This window comes from Gavia stellata, chromosome 28, assembly GCF_030936135.1.
Source record: "Gavia stellata isolate bGavSte3 chromosome 28, bGavSte3.hap2, whole genome shotgun sequence".
In the NCBI taxonomy this organism is placed as follows: Eukaryota; Metazoa; Chordata; class Aves; order Gaviiformes; family Gaviidae; genus Gavia; species Gavia stellata.
In genome coordinates, this window is record NC_082621.1 from 7,586,359 (window position 1) to 7,607,590 (window position 21,232).

A 21,232-nucleotide genomic window follows, 5' to 3' on the forward strand; every position below is an offset into this window, starting at 1 on the left:
ACTCTGATGTGGACAGTAAAGTATTAATTGATGCCATTTGTGATAGCATTTGGTTTAGCAAAATTTTAACCACCAAAAGTAAATTTCTGTGGATAGTGTCATCAGCACAGCAAGACATTTTGCTTCCTACTGGCTCCTAAAGATTTTGGAAAGGCAATATTTAACACTGCCATTCAGCAGTGATTAGGAATCTGTTAAATTCTTCCTGTAATGGTTTACCTAAAGCGCCTTGTCACAGTGTGATTGATGGCTGTGGCAAGTTCACTTTTGGTGCAGGAACTCACCTGTTTGTGCTTCCAAGTAAGTCTTCCAGTAAAAATAGTGATCTCAGACCACAGTGTTTCAGCACATCCCAGATCCAGTGAGCGTCCATTCAGTGCGACTCCTGTGTCCTCAGCAGAGCTGGATGTGGAAAGTTCTTGTGCTTTGGTCATAGATATCTTCTCCCAGGGCATATGCACACTCACCAGATGCATTCAGATTCATCCTACAAGTGTGCAGCAGTATAAATCAGACAGGCTAACTTCGAGTCTCTGTTAAATTCTGTTCTGCCGTTGCAATTTCAGTAAGGTACTTTTATAAAGGAGTTTGCATTTGAGCCCTTCAGCGCCAGGTTTTCATTTCCAAGCTAATATCACATAAAGTGCATAGACTTTTTCAGGGGCTATGAGACAAATAGCTACTGATTTCCTACCTATTTAGAGACTTCAGCAGTGCTAGTTCAAAACTGCTACGGTGTCCGTGCAAGCTAAGCAATTAAGAAGTAATTGGAAGTTTAATGGGCCTCCCTTTTAGGGTGAGATAGTCGAGCTACTTAAACTGTGATCTTGTTGTACTAGGTTGATGGACTTTATTGTCTGTTGAATACCCGTGATAAAATGGTCATTTGTGCTGCTGTTGAGAGGCAGATATACCTGAGAAACAGAAATCAGTAAAGTAAAATGAACTTTCTTTTCACTTAGTAGAAAGAAATCAGAACAATCTTTTGTTAACAGGGAAGAAATTTCCTGTTTGCAGTTTTAGTTTAAAGAAAATATCTGAAGAGAAAAGGAAGAAAAACAGTCCAGGGAGCATCTCCCATAAAATATGCATCTATAGATGACTGGGGTTTTTTTTTTCCATTTTGTACTATGAAAGGCACAACTTTTTCTTTATAGTCAGGTCCTGGGACTCACCAGGATGCTTTTAGCCAAGAAATTCTTACGTTCAAACTTCAGAGTGGATTTTTGTAGAAGACTCTCAAGCAGTGCAACTGCAGGAGGAAGAAAGCAGATATTTGGACAGGGGACACGGTTAGTAGTGACACCAAGTAAGTGTCGTTTAGTTAGCAACACTCAGCTTTTTTACCTGTTTCTCTTCATACTCCTCAAGATGTGGGGACCTATCTGGCTTTGAAGATAAAGAAAAAGCTGGGGGGAGAGAAATTGAAAGCTGAGTGTAAATCATAAGACAAATACTCAGTGGTATTAAGCAGTTTATTCTAACGAGTGTATGTTTTCACATAAGAAATAAAAATTCCTAAGGTATTCTTCTGGAAGCTGGTCAAAGGCCAGGGAGCCTAGATTCAGTAGGGTAAGGTGATCAACTTTACTGAAGGACATGAAAATACAGGTTGAAGGGCCAGTTTCACTTGCTCTGAATTAAAGCAAGAAATATCTGAACTTTTCCAAAGCTATCTTGGAAATGTACCCAGCTCAAGTTATTTGTCCATAATGCCAATCTGTAGATTGTCATTCTTCTTCTGTTGTGACAATCTCAAACATTGCAGGAATCTTACACTTGGTTTTTCTGCCTGTGTTGTACAGGGGTCAGGCTAAATAATCTTAGTAAGTCCTCATTCTTGATTTGTGATCAGAATGGTTTTTCTGTCAGATTTTGCCTTAGATTCATAGGTGAGAAACTGTGCTTCTGCTGAATTCTGTGACAAGCATTTCTCTTTTCCAAAGGGCAGAAAATACTGGAAATACTGGGCGGTGGAGAGGGCGAGGATGCTGGTAGTGAAAAGCGGTATGTAGAAAATGATAGGAGGAAACCCAAGGTTTTCTTAGTAATTGGGCACGACAATGTGTAGGTTAATTCAGCTACAGACCAGACTTGCTCCAGATCTTATTCAAAAACGCCATGAGTGATTTATGCCCTGATGAAGGGCGGAAAGGAGGACTAGGTGAGGTTGCATTCATGACATCTTCATTGTTGCATTTCTAAAAAGTTTACAGAAACAAGCCGTCCACTTAAATATCTGTGGGACCACACAGTATATGCAATGAATGGCTGAAATGTGCATATCCATCACAGAAATGCATTAGGAGTACGGTTAATTATTTGACTGCCAGGGCAAGTTCTCTTTCTCTCTCTCCCTTATATTTTAGTCTGCATATACGATCTGAACTCTTAGTGAGGAACAAAGAATGAAGGCTTGTAGTTAGGGTGCAAGCATTTTCCTGTGCAGGTAGCTTACAGAATGGAAACGTTTTGATGAGATTTCAAATATATGCCTAGATTTTCTTCGCCGGGTTGAGTAAGTCTAGGATGGGATCTTCTTGGTTCATTCCCATCCAGAAATCATGACAGATCAGGCGTTTCCCTGTTCTGTGTGCAACTGCAGAGCAGGAAAGTTTTTTGCAAAGGAATTAAATGATGTGTGAATTCAGGAACCACTTATAACAAGTTGCAATTTGGCAAAGGAACAACGCTCAGCGTTAAACCAAGTAAGTGCATGATCTGAACAAAAGTATCTTGAGAAGTATTGGAGGACCTGATGCTTGGAATTGGTACTATATAATGATCCTGGGAAGGGAATCTCCTTCCATATCCACTCCTAGGGCTGAAATGATAGTGTGGCAGGAACATTTAGTGTAAAGACAGCAGCAAGAAAAAGTCTGGGGTTCTTTGTAAGGTCTGATAGTAATAGCGTATGGAGAACAGCTATTATGAGAGGAGTCCTTCTTACAGTAATTTCAGTGGAAAGTTTCTACTGACACAAAGGAAGCAATGACTAGATTCCCAGCAAAATGAAAACAGCATAAATCAGCATGGAGTGCCAGAGAGCTGTGACAAACCATTCCCCAAACTACAGAATTGTGTCATTTCTCAGGCCGATTGAACTTCATGGTATTCCTTGGTAGGAAGAGCCATTGTGCAGACAGTATAAAAGAATGGCTTTTCTTTGTGCTTTTCACATTTATCTCTTTTGAAGAGTACCTCAAGGGCTACCCATGTGTGGAATTACATGAGCAAGAAACAGAGAGAGGAGAAGATGGCTCTTCAGAGAATTGGGAATTCTCTGCCCTATAAAAAAAGAAGTGATTTAATATGCATTAACAGAGTTCTGCTCCTGTGAAATACTGGACCAGGTGTCCTAGCCAGATATTCTGACTGCTCAGTTACCTCTTCCCCTGCAAAACCGTTCAGGACTGGGGAGTGAAGTGCTTCTGGTAATGTTTCTCCCTCTTTACCAACAAGGCACAGCTTTGAAAATAAATGTTAACTGTATGATTTCTGTCGAGAGGGTCCTAGTTTATTCCTGGCTATGCCAAAGCATCCTATGTTCAGAGCACTTCATCGTTCTTGACCTGTAAAAAGTATTGACATGAAACCTGCTGAGAGATAGAGAGGAGACAACCCAGCCTTCGTTTTTTTGGGGATATCTAACAGGATTTTGCACGTATAGTTTTATTTCGATGACTGGAGTCTCCTGCAATGGAACCTGAAATGTGCAGAAGAGCATGGGGTTTTTTGTACGAGAGCTTTTGACAGCGTGTATTCAGGAAATGCAGCCAGACTCATCTTCGGAAGGGGAACCAGGCTGCTGATAAAGCCCAGTAGGTGTCTCTTCACCAATATGGTTAGGAAAGACAGAGTACTTTAGGTCTTTTGTCAGATCTTCCTTAAAATAGGGAGGGAAGAGCCTCTTCAAAATACAGAGGGAAGAGCTTCTTTAAAATACAAAGGAAAGAGGGCATGGGGAAGAAGAGCACCTTCTAAACAATTCGCTTTTAACTTCTCTGTCTCTGTCGTGCTGATGTGAGTGGAACAGGTCAGGAATTGCTATTGTTCTGCTAAAACCAGTGAATGACCTTTGTGTTGTGCAAGCACCATGTTAGTCAGGATGAACCCTCCAGGGGAATATATTTGAGATTAGTGTTCATGAATAACCTTTCTTTGCGCAAAAGATTAGGTGAAACTGGCTTCTGGGGCTTAGGTTTGGATCCCTTACTGGGTTCATTGCCAACTGAATAAATTAGAAAAATTGGGACCTTAAATTGGTTTTCTCTGGGGGTTTCCTTCTGTTTATTTTTTCTTGGCCTCTTTCTCTTATGGGTCTGGTGCCTTGCTTAGCTTCTGAGATTTACTAGCTAGCTGATGTGTCTAAACTCCTTCTTTAGACTGTGAGAAGTTTTAGAAACAGCTGTGTTAGTTGTTTAAAAAAATGGTGGAGATTTCATCCCACTTTGATATATCTAACAGTGTGTTCTGGCTTTTAAAGGCTGAGGCTTCTCTCCTTTACAATTTTTGTATAGAGGCTTATTACTGTGGGACAGCGGGAAGGAGAACATAGGCACTATTTCAAGATACTCTTGTGCCTGGAAGTGTTTTCAGGTGGAGGACTTCTGCTATTTAGAGAAACCGTGCTCCAGGCTGCTGATAATCCTGCAGCTAGCAGGAATAGAGGTGCGGTTTAGGACAGGTAGACAGATTGACCAACTTGTGCTCAGGACCTGTGTATGGCTGTGGAAGGCCGTGGGGGATACGTAAAGTGGATTCCATTCGGTTCCTTACCTTAGGACTTTCAGGTAACTTGGGCAAGGCTCAGATCGCACTTGGTGCAAATGTTTCCTGATAGTCATGTCAAATAGCTCTAGGTAGGTAGATTGTTTCCCTGAGCATAACCAGAGGGAGAAAAGCTGCAGATCATTCTGATGATCTTCCAGGGGATGGGATTGAGGCCAGAGCGGACTGGGGGTGCGGGGCACAGGGAGGGTCCTGCAAGCGGATGCTGCAGGCCTGACAGCCCATCCCTGGGGCTGGCGCTGAGGCTGGGGAATACAGAATTCTCAGCATTTCTTTCTATCAGCAGCTAAACAGAGGTTGGTGTCACACAATGGGAGGTGCAGGAAACAGATCTTTGGTGTGCTTGCAGTAAAAGGCTGTGAAGGGAAGTGTGGTTCAAGGGCTGAGATAATTTATGATGCCGGAGGATCTGCTCTGGGAACTTCAGAGGCTGTATGGTGAAGTGCCTGTTATTGCATGTTGCCTGGGCTCCTATCCAGCATGGCCCAGTTTTTCGTCCATGGCCTGGGTGTAGAGCTATGGGATCATGGAGATGCAAGTGCGGTAGCTTACAGGAGTACTGTAGTGGATGGAGGCAGGCTGTTTGGGAAAGAGAGAGGGCAGCTCAGCATGGGTGACATTGTGGTGGGTGGCTGCTACAGATCACCTGATCAGGAAGAAGAAGTAGACAAGGTGTGGTGGGTTGACCTTGGCTGTCCACCAGGTGCCCACCAATCCGCTCTATCAGTCCCCCTCCTCAACTGGAGAGGGGGAGAAAATACAACAAAAGGCTTGTGGGTTGAGATAAGGACAGGGAGATGGCCCCGCATTTACAATCACAGGCCAAACAGTTTTGACTTGGGGAAATTAATTTAATTTATTGCCAGTCACATCTGAGTAGGGTAATGAGAAATAAAAACAAATCCACAAATACCTTCCCATCAGCCCTCCCTTCTTCCCTGGCTCAACGTCACTCCCAACTTTTCTACCTCCTCTCCCCGAGTGGCAAAAGGGGGACAGGGAATGGGGGTTGCGGTGAGTTCATTGCACGTTGCCTCTGCTGCTCCTTCCTCCTCACTGTCTTCCCCTGCTCCAGCATGGGGTCCTTCCAATGGGATAGAGTTCTTCATGAACTCCTCCAGCATGTGTCCTTTCCATGGGCTGCAGTCCTTCAGGAATAGGCTGCTGCAGTGTGGGTCCCCTGCGGGGCACAGTTCCTTCTAGAAAACCTCCTCCAGCATGGGCTGCTCTCCACAGGACCACCACTCCTGCCAGGAGCCTGCTCCACCGTGAGTCACAGCTTCCTTCAGGGCACATCCACCAGCTCCTCTCTGGGGTCCTCCACGGGCTGCAGGGTGTATATCTGCTCCACTGTGGACCTCCATGGGCTGCCTGGGGACAACCTGTGTCACCATGATCTTCACCACAGGCTGCAGGAAAATCTCTGCTCCAGCGACTGGAGCACCTCCTCCCACTCCTTCCTCACTGAAAGTCAGCATGGCTTTGTGAGTTGGAAATCATGCTTAAACAAATATAAAGCCTTCCACAGTAAGACAATGGGTCTTGGTGGATGACGAGAGAGTGGATGTTGCGCATTCTGACTTCAGTTACGCTTTCAGCACTGGCTTTCATGGAAATGTCAGAGGCAAAGCTACTTATTATGAACTAGATAAGTGCTCAGTGACATGGACTGTGCAAGGGTACGTGTTCCGTGTTCCAGGCTTTCCCCCTGGGCTCAGACACCTGGGATTCCTGAAGGATTGTTTTCCTTGTAAAGACTGAGGCAAACAAGGCCTTCAGTACCTCAGCCCTTTTCCATGCCCTGTGTCACCAGGTCCCCCACCCCATTCAGCAGTGGGCCTACATTTTCCCTGCCTGTGTTCATCCATGCAGGCCTCCTGGCATTTTGACCTGACTCCTTGCTCATTGGGATGGACTGCTCTTGAGCTCAGCACTGGTGAGACTGTGGAGTACTGCGTCCACTCCTGGGCTCCCCAGCCCAGGAAAGACATGGACATACCAGGGAAAATGCAATGAAGGGCCATGAAGATGAGGAAGGGAGCATCTGACATACAATGAGAGCCTGAGAGAACTGGCCATGTTTGTTGTAGAGAAGAAAATTAACACCATCCCAAGGAGACCCAGTACACCTACTCTAGTACCCTGCTTTCAGCAGGGGGGTTAAACCAGTCCTTCTCCAGGGGTTCTTTACAGCCTCAACTCTGCTACCATCCTAGGAGCAAAGCTGGCTCCTCTTCTGCTCCCTTTTCTTATGCCTTTTCTGGAGAGCCTGAAAGGACAGCATCAGGCCTGATGGCCAGCCAGAGCTTTTAAGAGGCAGCTTTGGGGTCTGGAAATGCTTTGGGAGTACTCTTTTGTCCTTGGGTTTCTGACTGGGGGATGGACCTCTACTCTTTCCTCTTGACCTCATGTGTTGTCAGCATGCCGCTGTGTACTCCCTCCAGTCCTCTGGCTGTGGCCTTTGGGTGGCTGAGACGGAGAAATGGAGAGCCTGTTTCCAGTGGTGCTCAGTGACAGGTCAAGAGGCAATGTGCAGCTTAAGGTGACACTTTCTCACTGTGAGAGTGACCGAGCACTGGCACAGGTTGCCCAGAGAGGTTGTTGTTCCAGTACCACTGGAAAGCTTGGCCCTGCCTTTCCTGCACCCTCCCTTCATACATTTCTATATATTGACGAGATCTGTCTGGAGCCTTGTCTTCTCCAGGGTAAACAGTCCCTGCTCTCTCACCCTTTCCTCATGCAAGATGTGCTCCAGTCCCATTAACACCTTCTTGGCCTTCACTGGCCTCTCTCCTTAATGTCCAAGTCTCTCTTGTCCTGGGGAGCCAAGAAGTGGAGCCAGTGCTGCAGCTGTGACCTCTCCAGTGCTGAGCAGAGTGGAAGGATCACCTCCCTGACCTGCTGGAAACACTCCTCCTGGTGCAGCCCAAGATAGCATTAGGCCTCTTTGCTGCAAGGGCACATTGCTTGTGAAGTTGTTGTCCAGCACCTTTCTTAAAATGGGCTTTCCAGCTGGGTTGCCAGAGCCTGCCCTGGTGCCTGGGGTTGTTCCTCCCGAGGTGCAGGACTTTGCTCTTCCCCTTGCTGAACTGCATGGCGTTCCTGCCAGCCCATTTCTCCAGGCTGCCGAGGTCCCAAGGCATGGCAGCGCAACCCTCTGTGTGTCTTGGTCCCCGCGGGCAGGGATGGGAGTGAGGCCAGGGCAGGCTGGGGGTGCGGGGCACGGGGAGGGTCCTGCGAGGGGACGCTGCGGGCCGACAGCCCGTCCCTGCCGCTGGGGCCGGGGCTGTGGCTGGGGCCGGCCCCAGCTGCGGCTGGCCCAGACACCGACGCTCTTGCGCAGGGCTCGGCAGGGCGACAAGCCGGGACAGCGCCGGAGCCGCGCTGGGAGCCGAGGGACAGGAGCCTTCGTCCGCCGGGGCGCCGCGCTCCTCCTCTGCCACCGCCACCGCCCCTGCCCCGCCGGGACAGCGCCGGAGCCGCGCTGGGAGCCGAGGGACAGGAGCCTTCGTCCGCCGGGGCGCCGCGCTCCTCCTCTGCCACCGCCACCGCCCCTGCCCCGCGTCCCTCCCCGCACCCGCCCTTCTCCTCCCCCGAAGGGGCCGCGGCCCCGGGGGGCCGGGCCGGGCTGGGGCGGGTGCGGTGGGGGCGGGCAGAGGCGTCGGCGCTGCCCCGGCGAGGGGCCGAGGCGGCGGGGCGGGCAGGAGCGGGCCCGAGCGCGGCTCCGCTCGGCTCCTGTGCGGCCCTTCGGCCCCGGCCGGCCCCGGCGCGGCAGGGCATGATGGCGCCCGGGCTGGGGCCGTGGCTCCTGGCCTTGTCCTTGGCCGCGGGGCCGGCAGGTGAGAGCCGGGCGGGGAGGGCAGCGAGCTCGGGCCTGCGGCTGCCCTCGGGCGGCCCTGCCCGTCGCGGGGCCCCGGGGCTGCGGCTGCTGCCGCGCCGGGCGCGCTGTCGCCTGGCGCTCGCCTTCCTTAGCGGGGAAGCGGGGAGCGGGTGGCGAGGGGAGGGGAGAGGGAGGGAGCGGGACTGGGAGAGGGAGAGGGAGAGGGGAGGGCGTATTTTGGGTAGCAGCCGGCCGGAGTGCCGGCAGCAGGGACGTCTTAGGCCTAGGGAGGGCAGGCGGGGCATTGCCCCGCGCGCGGGGCTTTGCCGGGAGAGAGGGGGGTGGCGGCTGTCGCTGTGGCGGGGCGGGGGACGCCGGGGCGGCGGGGGAACGTCCTCGGGCCGTGGGCGCGCCCTGCCCGGCTGCCTGCGCTCTCCGTCCGCAGGGGTGTGGGCGCAGCTGAGGCTGGAGGAGACCGGCGGAGGGCTGCGAGCGCCCGGGGACTCTGTGCTCCTCTCCTGCCGCGGATCCAGCTTCGCCTTCGGGAGCTCTGCAGTTCGGTGGTACCGTCAGGCATCCAGTGGGAGACCTGAGTGGGTGTCTTTCGTCAGCTACTGGGGTACAAAGAAGTACGGGGCAGCAGTGCAGGGTCGAGCCACAGCATCCCGGGACAATTCCCGGTCCAAGGCATCTCTGTCCCTGCGTGCCCTGCAGCCCCGGGACTCTGCCTGCTACTTCTGCACCGTTGGCACGGGGACAGGAAATTCCGCTGAGCTTTAACAGAAACCTGCTGGGGCCCAGAACAGGGTGTGAGAGCTGTAGGGCAGCTGAGTGCTGAGGCATCCGTGGACTATTCCCAGGGAGAGAATTGCCATCACTGCACACCGCATATGGTCCTGGCCTTTCAGCCAGAGCTGCTTTCTCTGCACTGCCCCTTTCCTTCTCCTAAGTCCCAAAAGCAGAGTTTTATTTTGAGAAGTGTGTTCAGCCTATTCCTTGTCCCTCAACCAGCCTGGCCACTCTGCCTGCCTGCAGCCCCTCGCTGCTTTCCCTTGGTCCGCTTCTTCCCTGGGGCACCAAAAAACTTGGCCTTCATCAACAACAATGTCTGGTCAGCCATTTCCTTGTGCTAGTGAGAGCAAAGCACTGGGGGAACAGCCCTGCTTTTGTTTCAGGTGCATTGCAGGGTGATGAGATCCAAGCAACAAGGTCTGCAGTGTGTGGCGAGCAGGGAGTACTGGGACCTTGCAATGCACTTACAGCTCCAACACATATATATATACGTGGCCTGGTACTGGCAGTGTCCCTGTGGAGCCCTGCAGTACTTGCTGCAGAGCAAGGGCCGGGGCGGCTCCTACAGCCACACAGCCCCTTTTGCCCGCAAGAGGTTTTCCTGCCAAGCTGACAAGGGCTCTGGGACCCTGATCATCACCGGGCTGGAGCTGGGGGACAGTGTGTTCTACTCTTGCACCCTGCAGGGACCACAGTGAGAGACACCCGGGTGTGCCTGAGCAACATCAGCTTCCTCCTCCCCTGCTCTCTCCTCCTGCATGTTCATGGGTGTCGCAGCCCATCTCAGTGGTGAGTCAGTGAGTGGGCTGTGCCTGGGGTCGGAGAGTGGGGGGTTTCATTGTGGCTGGGTGCTGTCAGTTGTCCGTAGAATAGAATGGAATAGAAATCGAATAGAATAGACTATTTCAGCGTGAGGGGAACTACAACGATCATCTAGTCCAACTGCCTGGCCACTTCAGGGCTGACCAAGTTAAAGCATGGTATTAAGGGCATTGTCCAAATGCCTCTTAAACACTGACAGGCTTGTGGCATTGACCACCTCTCCAGGAAGCCTGTTCCAGTGTCTGACTACCCTCTCAGTAAAGAAATGCTTCCTAATGCCCAGTCTAAACCTCCTCTGGCGCAGCTTTCAACCATTCCCATGCGTCCTATCACTGGATCCCAGGGAGAAGAGATCAGCACCTCCCTCTCCACTTCCCCTCCTCAGGAAGCTGTAGAGAGCAATGAGGTTGCCCCTCAGCCTCCTTTTCTCCAAACTAGACAAACCAAAAGTCCTTATACTCCTGCTCCTCATACAACATTCCTTCCAGCCCTTATGGGGGGAAAACTGATGTGAGAAACCTGAGCAGAGCAGACTTGTGGGCAGAGAGGAGCTGGGGAGAGGTGAGCAGGAGCGGCTCTGCCCATGTGTAACACCTTGTGCGCGGTGTCGTTGCCCATCCTTGCTGGTTGGACAGGGGCAGAGGAGGAGTTGGAGGTTTGGACTCGATGGGTCGGACTCGATGATCTTACAGGTCTTTTCCAACCGTACTGATTCTGTGATTCTGTGATTCTGTTTCCACAAGGGACCTTAGCATGCCCTTTCCTGCCTTTCATGCATTGCATAACTTGAGGTGATGATCCTTCCCCTCTACTCACAGCATCACTTAAAGACCGAGGCTGGAAGGGATCTCCAGAGGCCATCTGGCCCAACCCCTCTGCTCCAGCAGGGCCAGCTAGAGCCTGTTGCCCAGGGCCAAGTCCAGACAGCTTTTGAGTATCTCCTAGCATGGAGACTCCACAAGCTGCCTGGTCAACCTGTGCCAGTGCTCACTCACACTCACACTGACAAAGTGTCTTCTGACATTCAGCGGGATACCTTGAGCTATCGTGGCCTGTTCATCCTTGTCTCCTGGAGTTGCAGGTGCCCTTTCTCAGGTGCAGACAGAGGGCTCTGGCCCCACAGTAAGGAAGGTCTCAGAGTCTCTGATGCTTACCTGCCACATCTCTGGTGTACCATCACGGACAGCTGCAACACTTGGGACTGGATCCATCAGATAGTGTTGCAGTATCGTTTCACGGGACTCCAGCACATTGCTTCATCCTTCCAGACCCGAGTCACCAGCTCTGCAGAGCCCTCCAGGAACCACCTCTCCCCAGAAGCGTTCTCGGCATCAGCTGCAGACACGGCCACCTATTTCTGCAGCCCCAGAGAGCCCCAGAAAAGGGCACAGTGCTTGAAACACAGGCAGGGCCAGGGCAGAACTGGGAGGAGGGGGTTTAAATCCATCCAAGTCTTTTGCGGTTGGCTGCAAGGCAAGGCTCTTCCTAGACTTCTCAGGACTAGTGTGGGCTGGCTTTTCCCAGAAACAGGCACAGAGGAGCTGCAGCAGCAGAGTCTCCTGCAGGGACACAAAAAAACATGAACATATTGTTAACCTTCTTTCTTCCTTCTCAGTCTCTCCCACAAGCAGAAAGCTACAGGGAAAGAGGTTTGCCTAGGAAGAAGTACAGTGAGCATTGAAGACCTAAGATTTGAACATGGAAAGCTAGAGCTGAATTGGGTTTTGAAACAGCAGGAGCTGAGCTGCAGAGCGTCTTTTCCCCTGGACATGATGAATAGTCTCTTTGTTGTGTTGTTCGTGTTGCCTCCATGCGCATATATGCTCATGTGTGTACACTGAGGGCCAGCATGGAATTTTTTAGGGAACCCCAACAAGGAAGATATGGAGGGTGCCCTGCAGCAAAACATCCCAGCCCTCCATGGGCTTGGGGCCGTAGGGAACCAGGCGTGTCCTACCGTGCCGAGGCAGCTCCAAGTGACGTAGCGCACCTTAGGCCACCCTCACCCTCTATCTCCATGCTTGTTTTTGCAGCCTCAAGTCTCCAGGTTCAGTGGGTCCCTCTATTCTCTGCAACTCCCTTTCCCATGCCTGCCCTGGATCCTCTCCTCAAGAAGCCATGTTGGAGCACCCAGGAAATGAGAGGTGAGGGGAAGGGTTCAGACAGTCAGTGGAGGGGCAGTGTGGAGGGCCACTGTGGAGTGGGCAATGCTGCCCAAAATGGTGGTACCAGTCAAGAAAAAGCAGCAAACTGTGAATGCAAAAGCGCGGGGAGAGAGAGGGTGCCCCAGCCCACCCCCACCTCCCCGAGCCGCCAGAGTGAGCTCTTCACGAGTGACAGCTCTGACTCAGCATGGATGGGGACAAGAGCAGCAGTGGCCTAAGCCCCTCATGTACAAGAGCAGCCCCCAGGCAGCGTGAGTGACCCTGAGCATAGAGAACAGGGCGGGCAAACAGGACGTAGTGCGTCAGAAGGGCACATCAGTTTGCACGGCAGTTCATGCAGGCAGGGTGTGCAGGGAAGGCGTGCGGGCAGGGCACAGTCCTCCCTTCCTGGCTCTCTTGACAAGTGGTCATTGCCCTCCCAGAAGAGGCACAGCTATGGTCTCCACTCAGCCGAAAGCCATTGCCAGAAGGAATGTGGTGACCCAGACGGAGCTCCCATTCAAGCACGCAGCTGTCCAGGTCTCCGGCTGCCGGGAGTGCCTGAGTCTGCTGCTCGTGCTGGAGGCCAGGGGAGACAACACCTGTTTGCGGTGTGACCAGGTGAACGATCTGCTCAGCCTCGTGGCAGAGCTGAAAGAGGAAGTGGAGAGGCTAAGGAGTATTAGGGAGTGTGAAAGGGATATAGATTGGTGGAGCCACACCCTACCATCTCTGAGGCAAAGGCAGCAGATAGAGGCTCCACAAAAAGCAGAGGATCCCTTACCCTCTTGCGATCGGGCAGAAGGAGGGCACCTGAGAGATGAAGGGGAATGGACACAGGTCCCTGCTTGGGGCAGCAGGCGAATCCTCTCCCAGCCTCCCTCACCTTCCCAGCTACCCTTATACAACAGATTTGGGGCTCTGGAATGTGAGGGCCAGGTTAACGAGGATATGGATGAAAGTCCATCCAGGGGGTTGCCTAGGGTAAGCCAGTCTGCCCCACACATCACAACTACCTCTACTAAGACAAAAAGGAGGGTAATTGTCATAGGCGATTCTCTCTGAGGGGAGCAGAGGGCCCAATATGCCGACCAGACCCAACCCATAGGGAAGTCTGCTGCCTCCCTGGGGCCCGGGTGAGAGAGGTCACTAGGAGACTCCCTGGTCTGGTATGGCCCACTGATTACTCCCCACTGTTGGTTTTGCAAGTTGGCAGTGATGAGGTTGCGCAAAGAAGCCCAAAAGTGATCAAGAGGGACTTCAGAGCGCTGGGGTGACTGGTTGAGGGATTCGGAGCACAGGTAGTGTTTTCCTCAATCCCTTCAATGGCAGAGAGGAACACTGAAAGGAACACGAAAATGCACCTCGTTAACACATGGCTCAGAGGCTGGTGCCATTGGAGGAATTTTGGTTTTTTTGACCACGGGGCGGTTTACACGGCACCGGGCCTGCTGGCAGCAGATGGAGTTCAACTATCCCCAAGGGGGGAAAGGATTCTCACTTATGAGCTGGCGAGCCTCATCGAGAGGGCTTTAAACTAGATTTGAAGGGGGAAGGGGATGAAACCAGGGTCCCTAGAGATGAGCCTGGGGGTGGCATGCCAATGTTGGGGGTGAAATCAATAGCCCAGCTCAAGTGCATCTACTCCAATGCATGCAACATGGGCAGCAAACAGGAGGAGCGGGAAGCTGTTGTGCAGTAGGACAGCTATGACGTAGTTGCCATCACAGAAACACGGTGGGACGACTCGCATGACTGGAGTACTGCAATGGAGGGCTATAAGCTCTTCAGGAGGGATAGGCAAGGAAGGAGAGGCGGTGGGGTGGCTCTATATGTTAGGGAGTGTTTTGATTGTATAGAGCTCAACGATTGTGACGACAAGGTCGAGTGCTTATAGGAAAGGATGAGGGGGAAGGCTAACAAGGCGGATATCCTGCTGGATGTCTGTTATAGGCCACCCAACCAAGACAAAGAGGCAGACAAAGAGTTCATTTAGTCCATGACTTTGGGCTCCATCTGTTATGGTGGTCACTCAGGACAGAAGAAGTGGTGAATTGCATGGAGTTATTGGGCACCACAGCTAGCTCAGGTCGGGTCACTGCTGCACTTTCACTGCTTCTTGTAAGGCTTGTCCTCCATTGGGTCAGGTAGTTCCTGCTATAGTAATTCCTGTAACATATAACTCAAATTATGGATTAGTTTCACCCAGAATTAAATCACCTTGTGGGACACACTGGACTTCCCCATTCTTCTGCATTACCCACCAAGTGCACCCAGGTCCTTGAGCAAAAACAACCCTGCGAATAGGTTTACCTTTTCCTGAGGAAGGAATAACCCAGACTGTTTCTCCCAGCAAGTTCTTTATATGTACTGTGGGAATCTTATCTCCTTCCACAGTTCGCAGGGGTTTTGATTGGGCAGGGCCAAGTCGACTGGCGGAGCCTCTAGTGTTAACTAGCCAAGTGGCTTCTGCTAAATGTGTATCCCAATGCTTGAATGTCCCAGCACCCATTGCTTTCAGTGTAGTTGTATCGTTGTATACAACAATTGTTGTTGTATACAACGCACAACAGTGCGTTGTATCGTTCAATTTTCCCGGAGGCTGGTGGATGGTAGGGGATGCGATACACCCAGTCAGTGCCATGCTCCTTGGCCCAGATGTTAATGAGGTTGTTTCGGAAATGAGTCCCATTGTCAGATTCAATTCTTTCAGGGGTGTCGTGTCGCCATAAAATTTGCTTTTCAAGGCCCAAGATACTGTTCCGGGCAGTGGCATGGTTCACGGGGTATGTTTCCAACCATCCGGTAGTTGCTTCCACTATTGAAAGCACATGCTGCTTCCCGTGGCGGGTTCGTGGTAGTGTGATATAATCAACCTGCCAGGCTTCCCCGTATTGATATTTCAGCCATCGTCCTCTATACCAAAAAGGCTTCAGCCGCTTAGCTTGTTTGATTATGTCACGTTTGACATTCATGGATAACCTGTGCAATGGCATCAATAGTCAAGTCCACCCCTCGATCACGAGCCCATTTGTATGTTGCATCCCTTCCTAAATGTCCTGATGTGTCATGGGCCCATCAAGCTATAAATAGCTCACCCTTATGTTCCCAATCCAGATCCACCTGAGCAACTTCAATTCTAGCAGCCTGGTCCACCCGCTCATTGTTTTGATGTTCTTCAGTGGCACGACTCTTGGGTATGTGAGCATCTACGTGACGTACTTTTACAACCAGGTTCTCTACCCGAGCAGCAATATCTTGCCATAATTCAGCAGCCCCGATGGGTTTACCTCTGTGCTGCCAGTTGCTCTGCTTCCATTACTGTAGCCACCCCCACAGGGCATTTGCCACCATCCATGAGTCCGTATAGAGATAAAGGACTGGCCATTTTTCTCATTCAGCAATACCTAAAGCCAGCTGAATGGCTTTCACCTCTGCAAACTGACTCGGGTCACCTTGTCCTTCAGCAGTTTCTGTGACTTGTCGTGTAGGACTCCACACAGCAGCTTTCCACCTTCGATGTATTCCCACAATACAACAGGATCCATCTGTAAACAGAGCATATTGCTTCTCAGTCTCTGATAACTTATTATACAGAGGGGCCTTTTCAGCACGAGTCACCTCCTCTGGTGACACTCCGAAGTTTCGGCCCTCTGGCCAGTCCATGATCACTTCCAGGATTCCTGGGCGGTCGGAGTTTCCCATGCGAGCTCGTTGCATTATCACTGTGACCCACTTACTCTATGTAGCATCAGTTGTGTGATGCATAGAGGGGACCTTCCCTTTGAACATCCAGCCCAGCACAGGCAATTGAGGGCCCAAAAGGAGCTGTGCTTCAGTACCAACTACTTCCAAAGCAGCTCGAATTCCTTCATATGCTGCTAATATTTCTTTTTCAGTTGGAGTGTAACGGGCTTCAGATCCCCTATATCCCTGGCTCCAAAACCCTAGAGGTCGACCTCGGGTGTCTCCAGGTGCTTTCTGCCAGAGGCTCCAGGTGGGTCCGTTATCCCCGGCTGAGGTGTAAAGCACATTTTTCACATCTTGTCCTGTCCGGACTGGCCCAAGCGCTACTGCATGAGCTATCTTCCATTTAATTTGTTCAAAGGCTTGCTGCTGTTCAGGGCCCCATACAAAGTAGTTCTTCTTCCGGGTCACTCGATAGAGAGGGCTTATGATCAGACTATAACCTGGAATACACATTCTCCAGAAACCCACAACACCTAAGAAAGCTTGTGTTTCCTTTTTGTTAGTTGGTGGAGACATGGCTGTTATTTTATTGATCACATCCATTGGGATATGACGACGCCCATCCTGCCATTTTATTCCTAAAAACGGAATTTCCTGTGCAGGCCCTTTGACCTTACTTTGTTTTATAGCAAAACCAGCTTTCAGGAGAATCTGGATTATTCTTCTCCCCTTCTCAAACACTTCCTCCGCTGTGTTGCCCCACACAAATGATGTCATCAATATATTGCAGGTGTTTGGGAGCTTCACCTTGTTCCAGCACACTCTGTATCAACCCATGACAAATGGTAGGACTGTGTTTCCACCCCTGGGGCAGTCGATTCCAGGTGTACTGGATACCCCTCCATGTGAAAGCAAACTGTGGCCTGCACTCTGCTGCCAGAGGGATTGAGAAAAACGCATTGGCGATATCTATTGTTGCATACCATTTGGCAGCCTTTGACTCCAGTTCATATTGAAGTTCTAGCATGTCTGGTATGGCAGCGCTCAGCGGCTGTGTGACTTCGTTCAGGCCTCAATAGTCCACTGTTAACCGCCACTCTCCGTTAGGTATTTGCACGGGACATATGGGACTATTAAAGGGTGAATGAGTCTTACTGATCACTCCTTGACTTTCCAGTTGACAGATCAACTTATGGATGGGAACCAGGGACTCTCAACTGGTGCGATATTGTCACCGGTGCACTGTCATGGTAGCAATTGACACCTGCTGTTCTTTAACTTGCAGCAACCCCACCACAGAAGGATCCTCTGAGAGACCAGGCAAGCTAGACAGCTGTTTAATTTCCTCTGTCCTCAAAGCAGCTATACCAAAAGCCCACTGGTACCCTTTTGGGTCTTTGAAGTTCCCTCTCCTGAGATAGTCTATGCCAAGGATGCATGGAGCCCCTGGACCAGTCACAATAGGGTGCTTTTGCCACTCATTCCCAGTTAGGCTTACTTCAGCCTCCAACACAGACAGTTCTTGGGATCCCCCTGTCACTCCAGAAATACAGATGGATTCTGGCCCCTTGTAATCTGATGGAATTAGAGTACACTGTGCACCGGTGTCCACTAGAGGTTTATACTCCCGTGGGGCTGATGTGCCAGGCCATTGAATCCACACAGTCCAGTAAACCCGACTGCCCCTTTCCTCCGCCTGACCAAAGGCAGGGCCCCTCTATTCCTGGTCTGAGTCTTCATTACTTGGTTTCTGTAAGTGCATAACAGAGGTCCCTTCATCAGGGTCAAAAGTACCGTCAGCCCTTCTACTCTGCCCAACAGACACTGGGGCAGTAATTTTCCTGGATGGATGCTTTTTGGCTGTTGTTTTCCCTTGCAGTTTTTGCACCCGAGCTTCTAGTCTCCAGGTAGGTTGACCATCCCACTTCCTCATGTCCTCCCCCTGATCACGCAGGAAGAACCACAGGGTTGCACGTGGTGTGCGCCACCAGTACCCTTTCGCTTGAACAGGAAAAAGCTGACTCTTAATAGCTGAGGCTTTGGTTGGAGTGCATGAGGAAAACCTACCCTTCTCAGCTTGCTCGAACATGTTTTGGGTCAGTCTGTGTCTGTCCACAGCCGAGACACAAGCACACATGGAGGGAGCAAGGTTATCTTCGTATTCTCGGAGTTGCCTGGCCAGTTCATCTGTAGTTGGTGCCTCAGTGTCTGTCCAGCTCATTATCGCCAGGGTGTGGGTGTATAACGTCGCTGCATTTTGTACAAACTTTCACCACATGGACTGTGCATCGGATTTCATCCAGGTCTTTGGATGCCTGCTCATTATAAATCACCTCCAACACAGCTAATTCCCTCAGATACTGGATGCCCCCCTCAATGTTGGTCCATTTCCTTCAAGAATTTGCGAGTTCTTCCTTGAAGGGATACCTGTCCTTCACACTTGATAGGAGTCGCTGCCAAAGACTGAGGACTCCTGCCTTTTTTCCAATCCCTTTGTCAATGGCCTTATCCTTAGCAAGGGATCCCAGCTGCCAGGCTTCCTTTTCTTACAAATCGGTAATATAAAAACTCATCTACACAATGTATGTAGGTGAGCAGGTACTTCTTTATTGCAACGCTGGATGCACAGGGGATCGCTCCACCTAGTGTGCGTGCTTAGTTTCTCCGCTACAAAAGTTATATACAATCAAAATATATATATTAATCATATTTCCAAGAAACAATTAACATATTCATACAGTTTCCGAGAACTCATTAATATATGTAAATGCTCATGACGCATGCGCCTTCAGGTACACAGCTGGTCATCTAAGGTCCTCTGGTGGTCGTCCATAGTCTTCCTCATGGTGTCCTTTAGTTGAACGCCATCTTTGCACATGCTCAGGTTGGTTGCAATATCCCATTCTTGGAATCTTCTTAAGTTTTCCTCGGTTTACTGACCAGGCCTACAACTTATCATTGTCTTGACAAGCAAATTCTACCTATTCACAATGCTACATTGTTCGCAGTTAGTTTATGATTAAATCACAGATAGATCATACCTAGTTACCCTTATACCGAATATATATATAATTTAATCTTTATCAGTCGCTCTCTAGATTATACTTTTCTATCAATATCCATACTTAAAATAATCAATGGTTATTTCTATTAATATCTATTGATTGGCATTCTTGATATTCGAATCAAGATGGGAAAGGTAAGGAATTTTTCAAGCAGCATCATTGGTGCATATCAGGTCACATTGTCACAGGACTCATGAAACTTTTCTATTCAATTTTTCATCGTTCCATCTCATTACTGTTAGTTCCTTGGTATGGAACGGCAACTCCCTGGTGAGGTTCCTATGGTTATTGTTTCTAACTTAACAATCCTAACTTATTTATTTATTAATCAAATTTAACCTTTCTATATGATCGTATTTTGATTATTTTAGAAAATCAGAATATTTACAACACTTACCCTCTAATTCCTGACTACTGGCCCCTGTATCCCAGCATCGAAGCAACCAGCTGAGAATTAGCTCACCTGGTTGACAGCTAAAATCTTTTCGCATATCTTGCAGCTCACTTAGGGATAGGGAGCGGGTGGTTTCTGTCTCGTTGATTATCTCGGTCTCTTCTTCCTCCTGTTCTTGTGGCTGCTCTGCTGCAGAACAGGCTGCCTCTTCTGAATCTTTCTCCCTCTTAGGAGAAGCTTCTTCATCCCTTACTAAACAAGCTGACTTCTGCTTCCACTGTTTCTTTTTAGTTATAGGGACGACTGATACAGTGCCCAATTTATTTCCCCTCTCTTCTCCCTGAGGGTGCTGCATAGTATCAAGCAGTGTTTGGTAGATACTGGCCAGGGCCCAGCACAGCGCGGTAAGTTGTGCCTCTCTGGAGTAGCCATGGCATTTTTTTTTCAAACATTCTACCACTTCATCAGGTTCCTGTAGTTGTTCCGGGGTAAAGTTCCAGACCATTGGAGGTGAGAAGTTCTCTAGATACCTGCCCATGTTCTCCCATATGCCGTGCCACCCATGACCATACTCTCGTGGAACCTGGGTCATATTCCTAAATTGCTTGTTGACCTTAGAGAAAACTGAAGAAATATGCCTAAGGAATATCAATAGAAGTATTTTAACTGCCCAAGGATGTTCAGGGTACTGAGAAGTCATTGTCCCGAGGGAAACAACATCACAGAAGAAGGAAGCAAGGGTGGTGTTCTGTATTTCCTCCACAAAAAAACTCTCAGAAGAAGGAGCATAATTGTTAAGTAACTCCATGAGATGGTACCCGAAGTACAGTAATGGCTTCAGCGCAGAGACCAAACACCAGATTACCCAGCTCAAGGTCAGTGTTTTAAAAACAAATCTTCGAGGCAAAACATCACTAATTAACTGCAGAGCACAGCAAACTGAAAAAGCGCACGCCAATCTTTAACAGATACAGCAAAAAAAAGATCATGGTGCAGATTAAATAAAGTAATTTTGACCTATAACTTTTAACAGATAGAAGTTCTGATGAATCTGTTATTATCTCAAACCCTTCAAGCCCCACGCTGGGCGCCAAAAAGGACTGTCATGGTTTAAGCCCAGCTGGCAACTAAGCACCACACAGCCGCTCACTCACTCCCCCCCGAGTGGGGTGGGGGAGAAAATCAGAAAACTGAGAAATCAGAAAGTGAGAATCAGAAGTGAGAAAACTCGTGGGCTGAGATAAAGACAGTTTAATAGGTAGAGCAAAAAAAAACACGCGGAGAAGCAAAGCAAAAGAACGAATCCATTCACCACTTCCCGTCGGCAGGCAGGTGTTCAGCTATCTGCAGGGAAGCAGGGCTCTATCACGCGTAGCGGTTGCTCGGGAAGACAAACGCCATTACTCCGAATGTCCCCACCTTCCTTCTTCCTCCCCCAGCTTTATATACTGAGCATGATGTCATATGGTATGGAATATCCCTTTGGTCAGTTGGGGTCAGCTGTCCCGGCTGTGTCCCCTCTCAACTTCCCATGCATCTCCAGCCCACTCACCGGTGGGGTGGTGTGAGAGGCAGAAAAGCCCTTGACTCTGTCTAAGTCCTGCTCAGCAGTAACTAAAACATTCCTGCTTTATCAACATTGTTTCCAGCCCAAATCCAAAACACAGCCCCATACAATCCAAAACACAGCCCCATACTAGCTGCTATGAAGAAA

The 21,232-nt window shown here is 49.9% G+C and overlaps 1 protein-coding gene and 1 gene segment (V, D, J or C); both read left to right on the forward strand.

Annotated features, from left to right (window-relative positions):
- LOC104259541 (T cell receptor alpha chain MC.7.G5-like) overlaps positions 1–21,232 on the forward strand; it is a gene marked incomplete at its 5' end in the record, with an annotated part of 298,870 nt that overhangs the window by 77,030 nt on the left and 200,608 nt on the right. The window lies entirely within an intron of this gene.
- LOC132319507 (Ig heavy chain V region 914-like) lies at positions 8,573–9,462 on the forward strand. The segment is given in 2 exon segments: positions 8,573–8,630; positions 9,057–9,462. Coding segments are annotated over 2 exon segments (393 nt in total).